Genomic DNA, 19707 nt, shown 5'->3' on the forward strand with positions numbered 1-19707 from the left:
CTGAGGGGATCATGTCCCCTTCTGCTCCTTTGAAGACTGGATCCTGTTGCTGCCATCAAAAAATATTAAACCAAAATTGAGACCACAGGATCTCTGGAATAAAAGAGTTCATTGAGCTGCTACAGATGTCAGCCTGGAAAAGGATGAGGTCTTGACAAGTTTACACAACTACCAGCATCAAGGCTGATAGCAGTTAGAAAAAGGTCCACAAGACATAGGGCTAAAGTACTTTTCTAACAAAAATTTGGGGAAGGAAACCATAAATTGAACCTACATTGACTATAGATATGAGAGGCACTATAACAGGGCAGGTGAAGTGATGGAAAGGTAGGGCAGTCCCAACTGTAGCTTCTGGATTGGTTCGGATATTTACCCTAGTCTGAAAAGTTGATATGTAGGGCTGGGGTTGTGGCTCAGTGGTAGAGTGCTTGCCTAGCATGTGTGAGGTACTGGGTTTGATTCTCACTATTGCATATAAATAAATACATAAAATAAAAGTTAATCAACATGTAAAATTTTTTTTTTTAAAGTTGATATGTAAACAAGGTTTGGTGGTCCTGGTGGTTCAAAGTGATGAGATCTAAGTATTCAACATATTATCAGGAATGTGAACTATTTTTTGTTGGTTTTTTTTCCCTGCAAATTGTTAACTGATTAACATTCCTCATCTTTTCCTTCATCCTCTAGCCCTCATAATTACATTTAAGACATCTCAGCATTTTATCAGCAGTGACATTATGAAAGCTATGATGTCACTAGCTAACAGAATTTCAACACCAATATAATCTTGTGGGACCACTATCACATACGCTGTCTGTTATTGACGAAAATGTCATGTGGTGAAACAGAGTATTTAATTTGGGTTGAAATAAGGATTTCTCCAAATCCACTTTCCTATTAGTATTTTAGGTGTAAAATAATATATATTTACCACATGTGTTGAAACAAAAAGTTCAGTGTAAAACTTGAATTTGGTACCTTCTAGTCAAGGAAAAAAATCTATTAATGCAGGGTACAAAATCTTTAATATACATGCAACAAGTATAGTACATCAAGGCAACAAAATACACATGGAAATATTAACATATAGTTCAGCATTCTTTTGGGGGAGGGGTCGTTAAAAAGAAACACTACCACTTAAATTAAAGGTTAAGACATACATTGTTTCTTCATGCAAAATTTACAAACTACTTCTAGTGTGAAATGAACTGTGTAAAAACCTGAATTTCACAGTAGCCAATGAATTTTATTCCAAGAGCTCCAAGAAAGGAGGAAAAGTCCTGATCCTCAGATGCCATGTTTAAATCTGCACTTAGCAGCAGGTTAAGATACACAAATTACTGTTCCCAGTAGACAAACCTGAAAAGTATACCAATTATGGAATCTTGAATTTCCTTCTACATTTTAAAAATGAATGGAAAAAAATTAACAATATTTTTTAATTACTGAAGGATCCTATGTGTCAGCTGAGAGTGGACCATGAATTATTAAGCATTTAAATATTCTGAAAATTCTTAGGAAAGCTGCTCAAGGCTAGCCTAAAATTCCCAAAGTTCCCTCCTCATTCATTTCTTTACTCCATCCTCCCAAGATGTCAAATGTCTTTATTTTGTACCTTCTTCCTCATGCTTCTTAAAAACTGCTTTGGATACTTCACTCTTGTCAAGGGTATACAGAATTAAGAATAGATTAAAGGTACCATTTCTCAAGAACATTTGCATTTCTACAAATATTAAAGCCTTAAGATAAAGGAATAAAGCTCTGAGTATGTCCTGGCACACTTAAGATAGCTTATTATAAGGGCTTCCAGGTCTCCTTTGTCCCTGAAATGACATTGTTTGGACTGTCTCACATACAAGACTGACCTTAGTTTATATTCCAAATTATGAAACTAAGCTCTAAATATTGCAGAGAACCATCAGACTCCTACATTTCTAATACAAAGAATGAACAGGTAATTCACTTCTTAAAAAAATTGTTTTAGGAAGAACATTTTTCCTATATGTCAAAGCTACTATGTTTGAATGTAATGTTTTAGTAATAAACAAAAATACCATATGACATTCCAGATAAATATTGTGGCCTTTTCATGTAAACAATGTATAAAATCTCTTTGGCACAGCTAATCATGTTTTCCTTATTTCTTACTATAGAAAATATGTTTCATATATTTTCACTTTTGATATGGTGGAAATTTAAGGGACAAATGTAGCTGTTTTAAAAATTGCAAAAGATTTAAAATATGGACTATAAAAAAACTAATTTACCTGTAGAAGTGTAGGGACCTTTTAAATATTAACATCATTTTAAAAATGAGATTATGACATGATGCTAGAGTTCATAAAACACGCATGACATAATTCATTGTTACATGTAAGGGAGGAAAAAATAGCACTGTATGTCAGGCATTTATTTATTATTAAGTATGGTGCTTATTCTAGTGATCCTTGTTTAAAATCTTCTCAATCTTTAGCTGAACTTAAAATCATTCCTGATGTAACATTTTCTAGCATTCCTTCTATATTTGAAACGTCTCCAACTTTTCAGACATACCTGATCACATTTAAAAACTGACAACCGTTAATGAAAATCCTGGGGAAACAACAATAAGAAATTTATTCATTTTTCTCTCTGTATAATATACTTTACCTATGACCCATACAAAGAAAATCAGTGATTGCCAAAAAAGGCACATTCCTACAAAATTTATAAAATGTTAAATGGAATGTTTAATTAGTACCAAATGATAAATGTTGAAGAAAAAAATGACAGGCTAGGGAATAGCTCAGTGTTGAGCACTTCTTTAGCATGTACAGGGCCCTGGGTTCAATCCCCAGCATAACCAAAAAAACAAAACAAAACAAAACAAAACCACCCAAAACCAAAAAAACTGAAAAACCACTGTGAACTGCAATCTAGAACACTGCCCTAATATTAAACATATGGCATTTAAATGTTAGAAATTAGTGGAAAACTGAATTTAGTTGTCTTATTTTGAAAATTTGACCACTGAGTGAAAGAAAATATTTAGCTTAAGTCTCTGGAATAAAGCCTTGATCTCAGTCTCTGATCACTAAGATATATGTAAAGAAATATATAAAAATCAGTTGAATATTAACTATGTACAATTTGAATGAATCATTAATTTGGAGAATCTTCAAAAGTTTTTTAAAGCCTGTTCAATTTTAAACTTTCTCAATGACAAATATAAGTTTTTTTTAAATGAAAAAATGTCAGGACCATTATTTTTCCCCTTATAAGTTTACATGGAGTACTGAACTCTCTAAGCAGAATTCCAGACATGTACCAGAACAATATAAAATTTCAAAGGTCTCCCCAGCAGTTGAACTTACATAAACTGAACATTTACAATATAGAAACTTTCAACTTTCACATAAGTTTTTCAGGATGGAGTTAGGCCTGGACTTGTCATCTCCGTTGTAGGACTTGCAAGGTAGTCATTAGATTTTAGGCTTGTTAGAGACTTGTAACTTGCCACTGATGTAAGAGACCCACAGAGACCAAGTAATGAGGGAGTATCTTCTTTACCTGAAAGTCAGGATAAAATAACAATTAATAGCCTTTGAGAATGAAATCAATAAATTTAGCATGTGGTGCATAACTATAACCCAGTGACTTGGGAAGCTGAGGCAGGAGCATCCCAAGTTAAGGACGGCCTCAGCAGTCTGGCAAAACCCCATCTCAAAATAAAAAATCAACAGGATTGGGGATGCAGCTCAGTGGTAAAATGCCCCTGGGTTCAATATCCAGTTCTGTACTAAAATAAAATAATGCATAAAGAAAAGAATGATAACAATAAGATCCTAAAACCCATAGAATCTTTCATAATCTACAAGATAATAAAAATATATCTAATTGTGCAAAGATCTGCATCTAGACATGTTGGATCTTTCAGCAGTTTCAATATGACTGTAAAATATTACACAAGATTTTGCTTCTTGTAAAACTAGATATGAAAGATTGAAATAACATGCTTTAGAACAAAAATTAAAAGTTTACCTTTTTATGAGGACATGTCTGTGTTCAGTTGGTTAGTAAAGGATAATAAAAAAACTAAACAAATAAAATAAGTACCTATTCCAGAGGAATACTGGGAAACCCATACTTAGGTTAAGTAATGCATTACAAACAGGTTGGTCCTGGTGAGACTAGACTACACCAACTTACAAGGAAGGTTTGATTTTAGAGACTTCGTTCATGTATTGAACATTTACTTAGTATCTACTATTTGCATCAGGAACTCTCCTAAATGCTGGACTTTGATGAAACTCTGAAGGAAGAATGGCGCGTCTGTTTCTGTGGCTGAGGTAAAACCTCCTATAGCTGAGTAAGTTTCAACGCACACTGCCCAGACACTAGCTGTAAGTGGCTCTGGGTTAGGGTTGTGAAAGGCTAAAGACTTTGAAAATTAGCAGGTTTCCAAAGATGGAAAACTTGGATTTCACTCATGTCATTATGGAAATGTAAGCTGAGCTGGACATCAGATGGTTTTGAATATTATGTATTATTTCAACCAGCCTTTGAAGTTTTCCCATAGTTCTTTTGTACTTAACTCTACCTTATCACACTGTATGGCAAGTGGGGGTTCATTTTTTTCTCTTTCTTTCTCTCTCTCTCTCTCTCTCTCTCATTAGATGATAAACTCTTTGAGAAAGGACATGGACTCTGTTTTATTGATTATTGTACTCCCAGTACCTAGTATACAATAGGTCATTAAATAACTATACAATTAATAAAGAATGATTACATGGAATTGCAATGGAACTCAAGATAGGGCCCCTTTTCAGCTTTGCAACCTTGGGCAAGGCATCTTCTCTGAGCCTGTTCTTTCCTTTGCAAAGTGGGAACAGATACCAACTAACTTCATAGTTTTGCTGACCAGGAAAATATAATTACTCTTAGAAAAGATATGGATGAGTAGTTGTTACATTTATATTTTAAAATGTTTTATCATATTATATTATGACTAAAAGGTATAGCTCAGTGGTAGAGCACCTCTGAGTTGAATCCCTAGTACCCCCCCTCCAAAAAAAAAAAAAAAAAAGGAAAGAAAGAAATCTTTAGACTCAAACTGGTAGGACTTGATGACAGCAAAATGATAGGTGGAAAAAAACAAGAAAGACTCAGAAGGTTTTCAGAATTGGTAGATGAATGGTGAGATTACCAACTCTAAAACAGGAGAAGAAAAAGGGGATCAATGAGGACAGGAAGAGATAGTGAATGTGTATTCTAATTTTGAGGAATGCCTAAATCACAAATGCCTAAATCACCTCTATCACAAATCCACAAACTGAAGAAAAGTTAAGCTGTTAACATGTAAGGTCCATGTCACTTTTTATAATTGATAGTTACAGAAACGGGAAGGCTGTTACTTCATATAGTAAAATTTCAAACTGCTTGAACCAGTATATGTTGTAGTTGATTGGGCGGGGGTGGGGGGGCTCTGACACAGTTGTTTCTGCATGTGCCTATATGGACTTGGTCACAGGTAGTCATGTTGATATCAATTTAATTCAGTTACTTGTCTGACTGGAATCACAAGTGCTGAGTTTATATACTGTTTAAAATGAAAAGTTATTTGTTTACAGGAAAGGATGAAAACAGGCAGCTAGAGGTAAATTTCATATTACTAAAGCAAATACACATTAGAAAAATTATTGCAAGTCATTTTCTCATAAAATAAGACAAAGCTTGTTACAAAGGAAATCTCTAAGAAAGGAAAATACCTTGCAAGTAAATGAAAATTTGTGACATGCAAAAGGATTGCTTATCACATACCAAGCATGTAGCTAAGGCAGGAGAAATCCATCCGAATACAGAATTTGGGGGCTAGGGGCAGGTTGTAGCTGAGTGGTAGAGTGCTTGCCTAGCATACACAAGGACCTGGGTTCAATTATATTATGATTAAAAGGTATAGCTCAGTAGTAGAGCACCTGGCAGGGAGGCTGGTGCCACAAAAACTGAACCATATGCAGCTGGTATGACTGATTAATGTATTGTGCAGGATCTTTTAACATTTTTCATAAAATTCCTATGGCCTATGAGGAGAAGCTGTTTAACTTCCAAAAGTATTTGGTTTAATTGAGGGGGTACGGATAAACTATAGGAAAACAGGAAAGGGTATACAGAAAACTTACTGGTAGTTTGAAATAAAAATTCCTACAATAGTAGAGTATTGAAATGGTTCTTTGTTGGCACAGAGGATGATATTGTGAGGAAAGACATGGTCATTGACGATTTTGACTCAAAAAAGGACTCAGAAGAGACTGACTCTGAACAAAGAAGTCCTGAAAATACCCTGAGCAATTGAATTTAATTTTATTTTCCCTCTTATAGATACAGAGCAACAAAATATGATTTTTTTAAATCTGTGCTTAAAGTCTAAAAGAAGCAACAAATGATCAAAGAATGAAATTAAGAAAACAATTCCATTGATAACAGTATCTAAAAGAATAATATATGTAAGAATAAATTTGACCACAGAAGTGCAAGAGTTGTACACCTTTTGAAAATTATGGAATATGTTGAAAGCAATTAAATATCTAAATACATGAAAAAAGTCTCATTTTTCTATGGATTAGAAGACAATATTGTTAAAATGGCGTTAACTCTCCCAATATATATTCAATGTCACTCCCATTGAAATTTTCATTGCCTTTTTTATTCCAGAGATGACAAACTGATTCTAAAATTCATAACAAAATGCAAAAGATCCCATATAACTTCAACAATTTTGAAAAGGAACAAAACTATAGACCTCAAACGTCCTAATTTCAAACTAAAAGCTAAAGTAATCAAGACAGTGTGGTATTAGCACAAGGATAGTGTGGAACTAGCAAAGACACCCAGATCGATGGAATAGAATTGAAACCCCAGAAATAAATCCATACATTTACGGTCCATAGATTTCTACAAGGGTTCTAAGACCATTCAATGAGGGAGAAAACTGTACTTTCAACAAATGATATTGGGACATCTACATATTCATATGCAAAAGAACAAAGTTAGACCCTTTGCCCACAGTTTATACAAAAATTAACACAAAATAAATCAGAGACCTAAATGTAAAAGTTAAAACTGTAAAATTCCTAGAAGGAAACATAGGTATAGATCTGCATGACCTGGGATTAGACAACAGTTTCTTATATACGACACCAAAGCATAAGCAATCGTAAGAAAAATTAGATAAATAGACTTTACCAAAATTGTAACTCAATTCACCAATAATGAAGGATAATGCAATGTTAAAACCACCAAAGAACTTGAACAAACATTGCTCCAAAGATGATATACAAATGACCAAAATGACCAGTAAGCACATGAAAAGATGCTAAAAATCATTATTGGGGAAATGCAAATTCAAACTACAATGAAGTCCAAATTAATGCTCATTGTGAGATGGACATCATTACCCTACAAACATGTATGACTGCACTGTGGTGCAATTTTACATCACGTATAACCAGAGAAATGAGAAGTTGTGCTCCATTTGTGTACAATGAATTGAAATGCATTCTGCTATCATGTATAACTAATTATAACAAACAAATTTTTTTTTTAAAAAAAAGCACACAATAACAAGTGTTAAAGAGAAACTGAAACCCCTTTTGTTGACATTGGGATTGTAAATAATGCAGTTACTTTGATATATTGGTTGGCAGCTCCTCAAATGGTCAAATATATGATCCAGTTAATTCTAGCCCTAAGTATATACTCAAGAGAAATAAAAATATATGGTCACACAAAGACATATATGAATCTTCATCGCAGCATTATTCAGAATAGCCAAAAAGTAAAAACCACCAACAAGTTCAACTGATGAATAAACAAACAAATTATGGTATATTCATACTGTGTAATATCATTCTGCCACAAAAAGGAATAAAATATTGATATGTTATGACATGAATGAACCCTGAAATATGCTAAGCCAAAGAAGTCACAACTTTTAAGAGCTACATATTATAGGATTCTATTATATTAAAATTTCAGAATAGACAAATCCAAAGACATAGAGAGTAAATTAGTAGTTGCCAGTTACAGGGGTGGGCGTAAACTGAGGGGGAATTGGAACTGGAGACTAATAGGGCTTTTTTTGGGGGTGATGATAATATTTGGGAATGAAGCAGTGGTGATGGCTGCATAACACTGTGAATGCTCTGATTACCACTTCACTGTATACTTTAAAATGGTGAATTTTGAATTCTGCCAAGCATTGTGGCATCCACATTTAATCCTAGTGATTGAGGAGGCTGAAGCAGGAGGATGGCAACTTCAAGGCCAGCCTCAGCAACTTAGCAAGACATTCAGCAACCCTGTCTCAAAATAAAAAGTAAAAGGAGCCTAGTGGTAGAGTGTCTCAGAGTTCAATCCCCAGTACCGAAAATAGGTAAGTAAATAAATAAATAGAAGGGGTAAATTTTATATTGTGTGAATTATTTTTTAAAATATATATATTTTTTAGTTGTAGGTGGACACAATACCTTTATTTTATTTTTATGTGGTGCTGAGGACCGAACCCAATGACTTACACAGGCCACGCGAGCACTCTATCACTGAGCCATAGCCCCAGCCCCCTTATTAAGTGAATTATTTTTAAATAAAAGTGGTTAAAGAAAGTCTAAAGGATCTCTTTAAATAAATACAAAAATACTAAGAGATACAGGAACATGTTGAAGTTTAATTGCTAGCAATTTTTTGGTGATATGTAAAAAATGGTTTATTCTAAGACTCAGGTCATCTTAGATTTAATAAAATCAGTATCTTGTAGGAAATATCTGCCACATATGAGGGCTTAATAAATATTTCAGAAAACAATGATGATTTCTTATTCTAGCATTGATTATAGTGCACTTTAACTTCTGAAATAGTGGATCTGCTTTTGATTATAATATATATTAAAATATGCCTTTAGATTATAATATATATTAAAATGACTTTGATAAATATTGAGTTATGGGCTCTGAAAAGTCATAAAAAACTGTTTTTCTGCTTAAGCAAATTTTAGAATATGTAAGTTACTGTTATTTTTATTGTTGTTGGTAGTTGTGGTGGTATCAGGGATTAAGCCCAGGAGCATGTAACTACTGAGTCATATCCCCAGCCCTTTTTATTTTTTATTTTTTTAATATATATTTTATTTTTATTTGTAGTTGTAGTTGGACACAATAACTTTATTTATTTATTTATTTATTTTTAAAAATTTTTATGTGATGCTGAGGATCAAACCCAGGGCCTTGCACGTGTAGGAAAGCGCTCTACCCCTGAGCCATAACCCCAGTGTCTTTATTTTTAATTTTAAATCAGGGTCTTGCTAAGTTGCTGAGGCTGACCTTGAACTTGCTATCCTCCTGCCTCAGCCTCCTGAGTTGCTGGCTGTACAGATGTGCGCAATCATGCCCAGCTCATAAACTGCTGTTTTAAGTACTAAGTAAAAAAAAAAAACTTTATTGCTTAAGACTTTTCAGGAGATATTAATAAAAGTATTAACATGAATTAAATGTGTAAAAGTGAAAAATTACTCAGCATTAAAAGAGAATAAAATCATGGCATTTTCAGGTAAATGGATAGAGTTGGAGAATATCGAGCCAATCCCAAAAAACCAAAGGTTGAAAGTTTTCTCTGATAAGTGGATGCTGATCCATAATGGGGATGGGAGGTGGGGATGGGAGGAATGGAAGAACTTTGGATAGAGCAAAGGGGACAGAGGGGTAGGAAGAGGGCATGGGGGCAGGAAAGATGGTCCAATGAGATGAACATCATTACCCTAGGTACATGTATGAAGACACGAATGGTGTGACTCTACTTTATGTACAACCAGAGAAATGAAAAATTGTATTCCATTTGTGTAGTATGAATCGAAATGCATCCTGTTGTCATAACAAATTAGAATAAATAAATTTAAAAAAAGAATACATCTAACATAATTTTTCTATGTACACATATGAAAATACCTAAGTGAATCCCAAACTCATGTCCATCCACAAGAATGGAATCCTAATTAGAATAAGATATATTCCATGCTTGTATAATTTTTACCAAAATAGATTCTACTATCATGTATAACAAAGAAAACCAATTAAAAATACTCAACAATGAAAAAAACGAATCATTTATAGTTCCACCACCAAAATTATCCTTTTAAAATCTTGATATATTACGCTACTAGTTGGGTTTTTTTGTTTTTTATTTTTTGTAAGAAGGAAAACCCATTTACTATGCTTATAACAAAGACATGTATGTTCATTCTAAAAGAATTTAATCAATGCAGTAAAGCACACAAATATTAAAGATATTATCACAGTTTATATTCAGAATAAAATGGAAAGAATATTATAAAATTGGTATGATGTCATGATTTTCTTCTAATAAAAATTTTCAATTTATTTTGACTGGAAATCAATATAAGAAAAAAAGAACAGTAAAAGAAATGTTGAAATTCCAATAAATATTTTTGCCTTAGGAGGGGATTAGCAAGGATGGTGGAATGTGATGGACATCATTATCCAAAATACATGTATGAAGACACGAATTGGGTGTCAACCTACTTTATATACAAAGATATGAAAAACTGTGGTATATATGTGTAATAAGAATTGTAATGCAAAAAATGTTCATGTATAAAGACATGAATTGGTGTGAACATACTTTATATACAAAGATATGAAAAACTATGCTCTATATGTGTAATAAGAATTGTAATGCATTCTGCTGTTGTGTATTTACAAAAATAAAATCAATAAAAGAGTTAATTTTTATAAAAGGTTACTCTAATTTTAGAAAATATGAAAAATATTTATTGTTTTACCTTCATGTTTTTTTTCAAGTACAAGCATTGATTTTTGAATGATCTACTGAACTCTCAAAATGCAACAGTTAAAAGTAATCTAATTAGAGAAAAGGTAAAAAACATGAGAAGGTGTTTCAATGAAGAGGACATACATGGCAAATAAGCAGGTGAAAAGATGTTCAGGGAAATGCAAACTAAAACCATAATGAGGTAACACTCCACATGAACCAGAATAGCTACAATTAAAAAAAAATGTAAGAAATAATACAGAGCTATTACAGAATATCTTAAATCAAACCCTAAATATTGGCAACAATGTGAAGAAACTGGATCACTCATCCATTGTTGGTGGGAATGCAAAATGGTACAATCAAAATAATTTGTTTTTTTCTTCATACATCTCAGCACTGTACTCCTGGGTATTTATGACACAGAAATGAAGACTTCTGTACATACCAAAACTCAATAATCTTCATAGTAAATTTATAACCCCAAATAACCCAAATGTCTTTTAATGGGTGTTGTTTAAAACAAAACTATAGTGTATTCATGAAATGGAATATTTTGGCAATATAAAAGATGAACTATGGATACACACAACTTGGACAGATCTCAAGGGAAATATGCTGAGTGAAAAAGGTCAATCCCAATAGCCGAAGTACTACATGTCTAAACTATATGTACAGTCTTATATATACTATATGATTTATATAACTTTATTGAACTGACTAAATTTCAGTAGTAGAGAACAGATTAGTGCTAGCCATAGATTAGGGATGGGACAGAGATGGAGTCTGGGAAGGAGGTGGGTGTGCTTACAAAAGGGCAGCACAAGGGATCTTTGTGTTGATAGAACTTTTCTGTATCTTGACTGCAGTGGTGAACACAAACCTAAGCGTGCAATGACAGCATAGAACTACACAATATAGGAATACATGTATATTTGAATAAAATAAGTGAGTTGTATTAATTTCAATATTGTGGCTATGATGCTGCACTATAGCTTTGTAAGAAGTGAACAAGATGGTAAACTGGGTGAAAGGCACATTCAGTTCCCTTCTTTGTATTCATTCCTATAATTACTTATGAATCTAATATTATTTCAAAATAAGAAGTTAAATTTTATTTTATTTTTTCAATATCTTTGTTTTATTTATTTATTTTTCTATGTGGTGCTGAGGATCGAACCCAGTGCCTCACACATGTGAGGTGAGCATTCAACCACTGTCCTACGACCCCAGCCCAAGAAGTTAAATTTTAGAAAAGCAGTAGCTAGAAAAGTTCCTTAAAATGTGTTAAGCACTTAGGTAAAAGTATAGAAAAGGAAGGAATGCCAAGGTAGCTTAATAATCTTGCATTTATATTTTCATACTGATTAAATGTATCTTCAGGGTAAATTCGTAGATGTATGGTTGCTGTATTAGAAAGCAAAAGCATTTACAGGACTGAGTTAACTCTAAACTTAGGGGGAACTAAAAAAGTATTTCTTTCAATTTGCTCAAATCTACTTTTGAGTCTCTTAAGAACAGTTTATAAATTTCACAAGATATGTGCAAAGTCTAAGTACTTTATCTTTGTTGCTATTTAAATTGTTTTCCCTGATCATTAGAGTATCTCACTGATCACTGTTTGGGTAAGTCAGGACTACAGATTTCTGCATGATAATTCTGTATCTAGCTACATTTCAGGACTTCTTTTATTGCTGCATTTAGTTGTATTATTTCTCTGTTTTTCCAAGTTCATAAAATCATCTCCAAAACATAATTCTCATGTCTTTACTTAAGGTTTCTTCTCTAAATGCACTACCTAATATTATCAGTATAATGTGAAATTATGGTAGAAACAATGTAGAGCCTTACTTTGTCCCTCAGCTAAGTATTTCCCCATTAAGTAAGACACTAGTTTTAAGAAAAAGTTCTACACATACATACACACATACGCATACACTCATGTAAATAAGGTATTTTCAGTTATTTTTCTTGAATATTCTTATTTGTCACACAAGTGTTGAATTCTATCCAAGGCCCTTTATTGCATCTATGGAGATTGCCTTTGCTATTTCAGATCTATTAATATAGTATTTGTGACATTAGAGGATTTTCTAATATTGATCATTTCACATTCCAAACATTCTGGAGCAAATCCACCTGATTGTGATATAACATTTTTTTTATTTGTTGCTGGATTCTGTTCATTAATATATGACTTAGAACTTTTGTAACAATATCTATAAGTAATATTAATCTATAGTTTTTATTTGTCATAGTGTATTTATTTGGCTATACTTACTTCCTAAAATAATTAAGAAGTTTTCCTTCATTTTGGAATAGTAATTTATAAAGCATTGGGGGAATATTTGATCTTTGATGTTTAGGTAGAATGCTTCTGAGAAATCACATGGGCCTGGCCCTTTTCTATTGAGTAGTTCTTACATAGCTCTATTTTTTTTTCCTGGATAGTGTTTTAAGCTTTCTATCTCTAATGCAAATAATTCTGTGAAGTATACTTACAGAGGAAACTATCCATTTCATTTAGGTTTTCAAATGAATTTGCGTAGAGATCTGCAAAGTAGTCTCTATTTTTTATTCTTTATCTCATTTGTTTGTGATCTTTATTATTTCTTTTCTTGTGCTTTTGGTTACTTTGTTGTTATTTTTCCAGCTTTGTGAGCCAAAAAACAGAATTTATTTATCTTATTTTTTTTTAACAAAAGTATATAAAAGATAAAATTTTCTCTGGCTATTGCTTGAAATCAACTCCATAAAATCTATTGTCATTATTTTTTAGATATTCATGATTTCAGCTTGAATTTCTGTTATCCAAGGGTCATTTAATAGGTTTATTTATTTCCAAGTGAAAGGCCCTTTTGAACAAAAGAATTATCATGATGAATAACTTCTAGGGTTCTCTTACAGTGTGACCAGAGAATACTATTTGCAATATTTTACGTTTTGAATTTATTATTTTCTTTATGATCTAATATATGATCATTTTGTTACTATTCTATTTGTACTTAAGAAGGTATCTATATAATAATAACATATCTATATAATGTTATCTATAAAATCAGGGTGTAAAGTTCCATAATATTATAAGATCTACCTTACTGATTATGTTATTTAGGTCTTTTATATCTGTGGCAGTCAGCTTTCCGTTACTGTAACAAATACCTAAGATAATCAACTTTTAAAAAGAAAAGATTTATGGGGCTGGGGTTGTGGCTTAGTGGTAGAGCACTTGCCTAGCATGTGTGAGGCGCTGGGTCTGATCTTCAGCACCACATAATAAATTTAATAAATAAATAAAATAAATAAATAAATAAATAAATGAAATAAAGGTATTGTGTCCAACTACAACTAAAAAATAGTTAAAAAAAAGAAAAGATTTATTTTGGCTCACAGTTCCAGAGGTTCCAGTTCATTAATGATTGGCCTTATTGCTTTGGACTTGGATAGGCAGCACACTATTGCAGGGAACAAAGCTGCTCACCTCATGGTCAGAAGTGGAAAAAAAAAGAGGAGATGCTGGGGTACCACTATTCTTTTCAAAAGCACGCTCCCCAATGATCAAAAGACCTCCCACTAGGACCTACCTCTTATAAAGTTTCCACCTTCTCACAGCACCAAGTTGAAGACTTGGTCTTTGACAGATAGGCCTTTGAAGGACATTTACAGTCCAAACTATAACATTCTGCTATAGGTCTTTTATATATTCTTACCAGGTTTTTGTCCATTTGATTTTCTTACACTGGGAAGAGAATATTAAATCTCTTATTGTCACTAGTTCATATTTCTCCTTTTATCTTGTATAAAAGTGGATGCCATTGTTAGGTGCATAATCCTTTTATATCTTTATTGTGGCATTCAGCATTAAAACATGACTATTTTGTAATGTTTAATGCACTTTGACTTAAATTCTACTTGTCTGATATCAAGTCTACACCCTGATTTCTTTGTGTTTTAATTGTCCTCCTCTATCTCTTTACATGTTGACCTTCTGAATAACTTATATTTATTATAATTTTTTATGTATGTGTTGTTACATTTACTACCTTTATTTACATGATATTTTCTTTGATATTTTATATGCATTTTTGGTGTTCTTTCCTATATAATGTACCATTTTGCTTCTGTTTTATTTGCTGTTTTTTTTAATTATTACATGATGACATGTTTTCTTCCCTTTTTTAAAAAAAAATTGTGTTATTTAGAAGTCTTTATTTTTGCTAATTATTATCACTGCAAAATTAGAGGAGGTTACTACCCATCTCATTCTTTTCCCCTTGTAAGTAGTTTTATCTTTTTGCCTAGAATTTCTGTTTTCTTTATTATTACTAATAATTCAGTAACATAGATGAGCCTCTGAGAAGGTTAGGCACCTGAGAAAGAAACTAAGGCAGACCATTTTTAATCATAAGGCAACTTGATTTCTAGCATGCTTCACAGAAATGCCAGTATTTATTCTCTGACCTTGTCTGTAACGAAAACATAAATAGTATTAAAAAGATAACTTTCGACTCAATTTTTTTTTTCTTACCTTCACTGATGAAATTCAATGGGTCTTGTTTTCCTTCTCCTTCTTGTGACTGACCTGGATCCAATGAAGTCTGAGAAAGGCTAACTTCTGCTGACAACTGGTCAAGACTATGGTAACTTTTCCTGTAAAATAAAAACAAAATACTACTTGCATTTTTCTAACAAAAAAGAATTTGTAGAGAATTCTTTAATGGTTTCAAGTTAATTAAATTTCTAGTTAATTTTCTTCCCAATATTTACCCTAAATTTTGTCTTCATCATGACTTTAGTATGATCTCTATTACACTTTCCTTCCTACCCTCTTTGGAGGTATATATGTTTTACTTGTTGCAAAGTAGAAAAGGAAAATAATTTGTCAAATAAATTAAAACCTCACACCACTTTTGATTATTCAGGTGACTAGAAAATGAGAACTTATCATTGAGTTATTTATAATTCTCAAAAAAAGCAGAAAATCTATAGATTATTCTTAATAAAGAAACAAAGTTTGGATAATAATGACCAGTGTTTTAAATAGTTTATAATTCTTCAATATTTTAGTATGATTATAGATGGTTATTGAAAAAAAACAAAATTATTAAAAATTCCTATAATTCTGAAGTTTAAAGAATGTGAGTAATAAATAATTAATTTCCTCATTTATATGATATTTTGAGGCCAATTTTTTATTAAGGTAATTAATTAGAAGTGAATTATATTAGAAAATAAGTTCAGTTATAAGTAAAAAGTTAATGAAAGCTTATTATTAACCCTTTTTCATATTTGGCTCTTTAGGATAACATAAACTCAGAACATACATGCAGCTCTGTTAGTTATTCACTTTTCATGTAAAGGGAAAAATTATCAATTCCAAATATATATGATCTATGAAAAGCTCAAATATCTATTTCACAAGGTAGTCAAATCCCATCTAATTTTCTTAAAATATATTTTATGATAATATTTATAGGAAAGCACATATAGTTTAAATAATCTATTTAATAGATCTATTAATACACATAAGAGTAGACTTACAGATTTGAAAAATTTGATATTAAATATCATTTATATACTTATGCTCATAGGTTATTTTTAGTCAGGACTCAACTCAAAATGAAAAGGAAATGAGAAAATATTCATTCACTAAAACTATAGTGCACATTTTTTAAAAAGGCAGAGCCCAGTTGGGTGCAGTGGCACATGCCTGTAATCTCTATTTCAATATTAAAAATGAAAAGAGCTGGGAATGTGGAACCCTTGGGTTCAATCTGTGGTATAAAAAAAGGGGGATGGAGGCAGAACCCAGTGTATCTACAAAAACAGCAGTTATTTGTAGTTATTTAAAATTGCCTTTGTGCTTATACTCCATCAATTTATTAACATAAAATTTTACAGAATTTCACAGCAATGAGGTATATACAAAAGATATCTGTTTTCTTCACTAAGAAATGAAGAATGAGGTGACAGAATAACTTTACAAGCTTAGAATGTGGTGTTCTCAAGTAATAATATAATGACTTTTCAAATTCTGAGTACAAAAGCACTTAATTATAATTTTTAAAAAATATTTTATTTTTTAGTTATAGTTGGACTCCTTTATTTATTTATTTTTATGTGGTGCTGAGGATCAACCCAGGGCCTCCAACATGCTAGGTAAGCACTCTACTGCTGAGCCACAAACCTAGCACTTAATTCTAATTTTTAATTCTGTTATTGCAGGAAACTCAAATAAGGCATATAACACTTTCATGAGTTACATGATACACAATAAAAATGATACCCAATGTTTACATAGCACTTGCTATATTCTAGGCACTATTACACACACACACACACACAAAAAAAAACTTACTTATCTCTAATATAGAAAGAAAAGATTTGGCTTCCTATTTTGTTAGAAACTCTTGTCATAGAATAGCCTTCGCTGAGATAGAATATCTAAATTATACTATAAATATATTACTGAAATTTTCACTTTATTTTCACTAAAGTCATTTCTTTAGCTATTGAGGAAAGCAGAAACAGGAATTTAGTGAGAAATTTTGTTATATTTTATATAATAATAATTTATATATATATAATTCATATTATATGATAAATACTTCTTCAAATAATTTTTCTTGCCCAGTAAGTAGAAGTCTTCTTCTTTAAATTGATGGCTTAAAATGAATGTCTGCCACTGATTTTCATCATGAGAAACGTGTTAATATTTTTAAATTAAAAATATCTATAAATATTTACAAACATTAAGTACTCATAAGCAAAAAGACATGGAATTCATTAAATAGTGTTAAATATGGCCTGAGAGTTTGACAGCACATATTTACAATAATCTCCAGGACTGCAGTCATTGGGAGGAAGAAACTATGAAAGTAGCCCCTGAGAACAGCAATAGGAAATGAGCTTTCTGCATGACTACTGAAGTTCCTTTTAGGATATCACACTTCTGAATCCAAAGTGATTTGGGGACTTTTATACCCTTTAATTTGTCTCAGTAGACAATCCTTGAGTTATAAACTTTACTTAACCCAATACCAATGAATATAGAAATAGAATTTGATATACAATGATCTTTTGAAGCAATAATAAAAATTCCAAACCAAAATTAAGTACTCTATTCATCTATCATTAAGAACAGTAGTTTACAATATCTCCCCTGCTTGAAGATGACTACAAATGCACAATCTGGGAGGAAACTAGTTCAGCTGCTTTCCATGTAACTAAGAAGGGGTTTGGCTTCTACATTCTTACCTGATTTCCACCAAGACTTGCAGCACCATCTGACAACATTTGTTGTCACACAGTAAATTATCCATCTAGGGGAGTTCTATCGTAAAGGTCCACAGCTAAGTCCTATTGTAGAATTTTATACTAATTAACATCACACTGTAAGATTTAAATATAACCCACCAGACATACCAATCCAATTAATAGCTATTTTTATGTCTCAGAATATAATTTTTTAAATATCAGTAGCTTAACCTAATCAAAGTAACAACCCCAAACAGTAAAAGCCATGCATTCTAACTATACAAAAGTTTATATTTTGGTATATGCTATTATACTATTAAATATAATATAAATTAAATTTGTAGGACTTATATGTCATGGGCATTTGGTATACAACAACATATACTATATTCAAGATCTAACTATTTAAATATTTTTAAACCATTCAAATACAAATTCATATACATGAATTTGGATACCAAAAAAAAAAAAAAAGGAAATTGAGTGACAGGTCTGAATTCATTAGTTAATTTTTCTTACACTTTATATAAATAATCAGAATAATATGAATAATTTGTGTCATTTATTTGTCCAATAGATGTGTTGAGGTCAATAATTTACGTTATCTGATAGTCACAGGAAACAGATGATGCACAGAAAGAGACAAGTATTATCCACATGTGGAATATAAAAACAAATATATGTACACTGTGTATACAGAGGCACATGCAATTACATGGAGAGAGATACACTACTTTTTTACTCCTGTTTTTTTTTCATACAAATAAGTTTAAGAAACAAAAATAATCAATTTTTTTTTACAGCAGAATATCTATTTTCTCTAAATCTAGTAAAAATTAATAGAGTGATACCAGAAAAGCCTTCTAGGGAAGGACTATGTGGATCAGTTCAATGCCCACTTTACAAACTAAAATATGTTTGTGGTTTTGGTGTTTAAAGATACCTACTCCAAACATGTTTGAAAGACACACATGGGAAAGAGAATTCCTAATACATCTGAAGTGAAAGTTATTAAGAAAAATTAAAAGCCTAAATAATAGGTCATGAAGGGCTTATTAAAGCTTATGAATCTCACAATTTTACAGTCTGAGTAACAGGCAAATTGGAAATCAATGATTGAAAGACCTAAAAAAAAAAAAAAGTAGAAAACATAAGTATGATGACAAGGATTCTGATCTTTTGGCGTAAGATTAGTTGAGTTAGGCAATACTCTAATGAGGGTATATAACAGATCATCTAACAGGCTCATCCTACCTAGACTTTATGAATATAAAATATTAAGACATAACATATTAGAAACAAAAAAGTAAGCAATTATTCCATGTTGTGTTAGGAGAGCATGCTTTTTATACTTATTTAGTATTGAGATTTTCCTGTAATCCTAATTGTTTTATCAATTTTTAAACATGGTATTGCCATGTTCAAAATAAGGGAGCCAGATCCACTCACACCGGCCTCTGCAGGGCCCAGAAACACAGCAGGCCTGGTCCACCCCTTCCCTGGAGGGGCACATACTCGCTAGAGCCTAGCCTCTGGTGCAGAACCACCCCTTCTGACCAGTTGACTACCGGGGAGCCAAGATCCAGCCCAGACTGCCCACACCAGCCTATATGGGAATCAGGCTCTCAGTAG

General features: G+C 32.0%; 1 protein-coding gene across 2 annotated transcripts in view; it reads right to left on the reverse strand.

Annotated features, from left to right (window-relative positions):
- Positions 1 to 1006: 1006 nt before the first annotated feature.
- Positions 1007 to 19707, reverse strand: part of Rundc3b (RUN domain containing 3B) — a 145738-nt gene continuing 127037 nt past the window's right edge. For both annotated transcript variants that reach the window (XM_046462456.2, XM_046462457.2), the window contains 2 exons: positions 15347 to 15468; positions 1007 to 3549 (listed from right to left, as the gene is read on the reverse strand). In XM_046462456.2, coding sequence (XP_046318412.1) covers positions 3404 to 3549; positions 15347 to 15468 — 268 coding nt within the window. In that variant the 3' untranslated portion in view covers positions 1007 to 3403. The remainder of the gene's footprint in view (positions 3550 to 15346; positions 15469 to 19707) is intronic.

Source organism: Marmota monax, unplaced genomic scaffold (assembly GCF_021218885.2).
Source record: "Marmota monax isolate L192 unplaced genomic scaffold, Marmota_monax_Labrador192_F-V1.1 WCK01_AAM20220418_F8-fsc00165, whole genome shotgun sequence".
NCBI lineage: Eukaryota > Metazoa > Chordata > Mammalia > Rodentia > Sciuridae > Marmota > Marmota monax.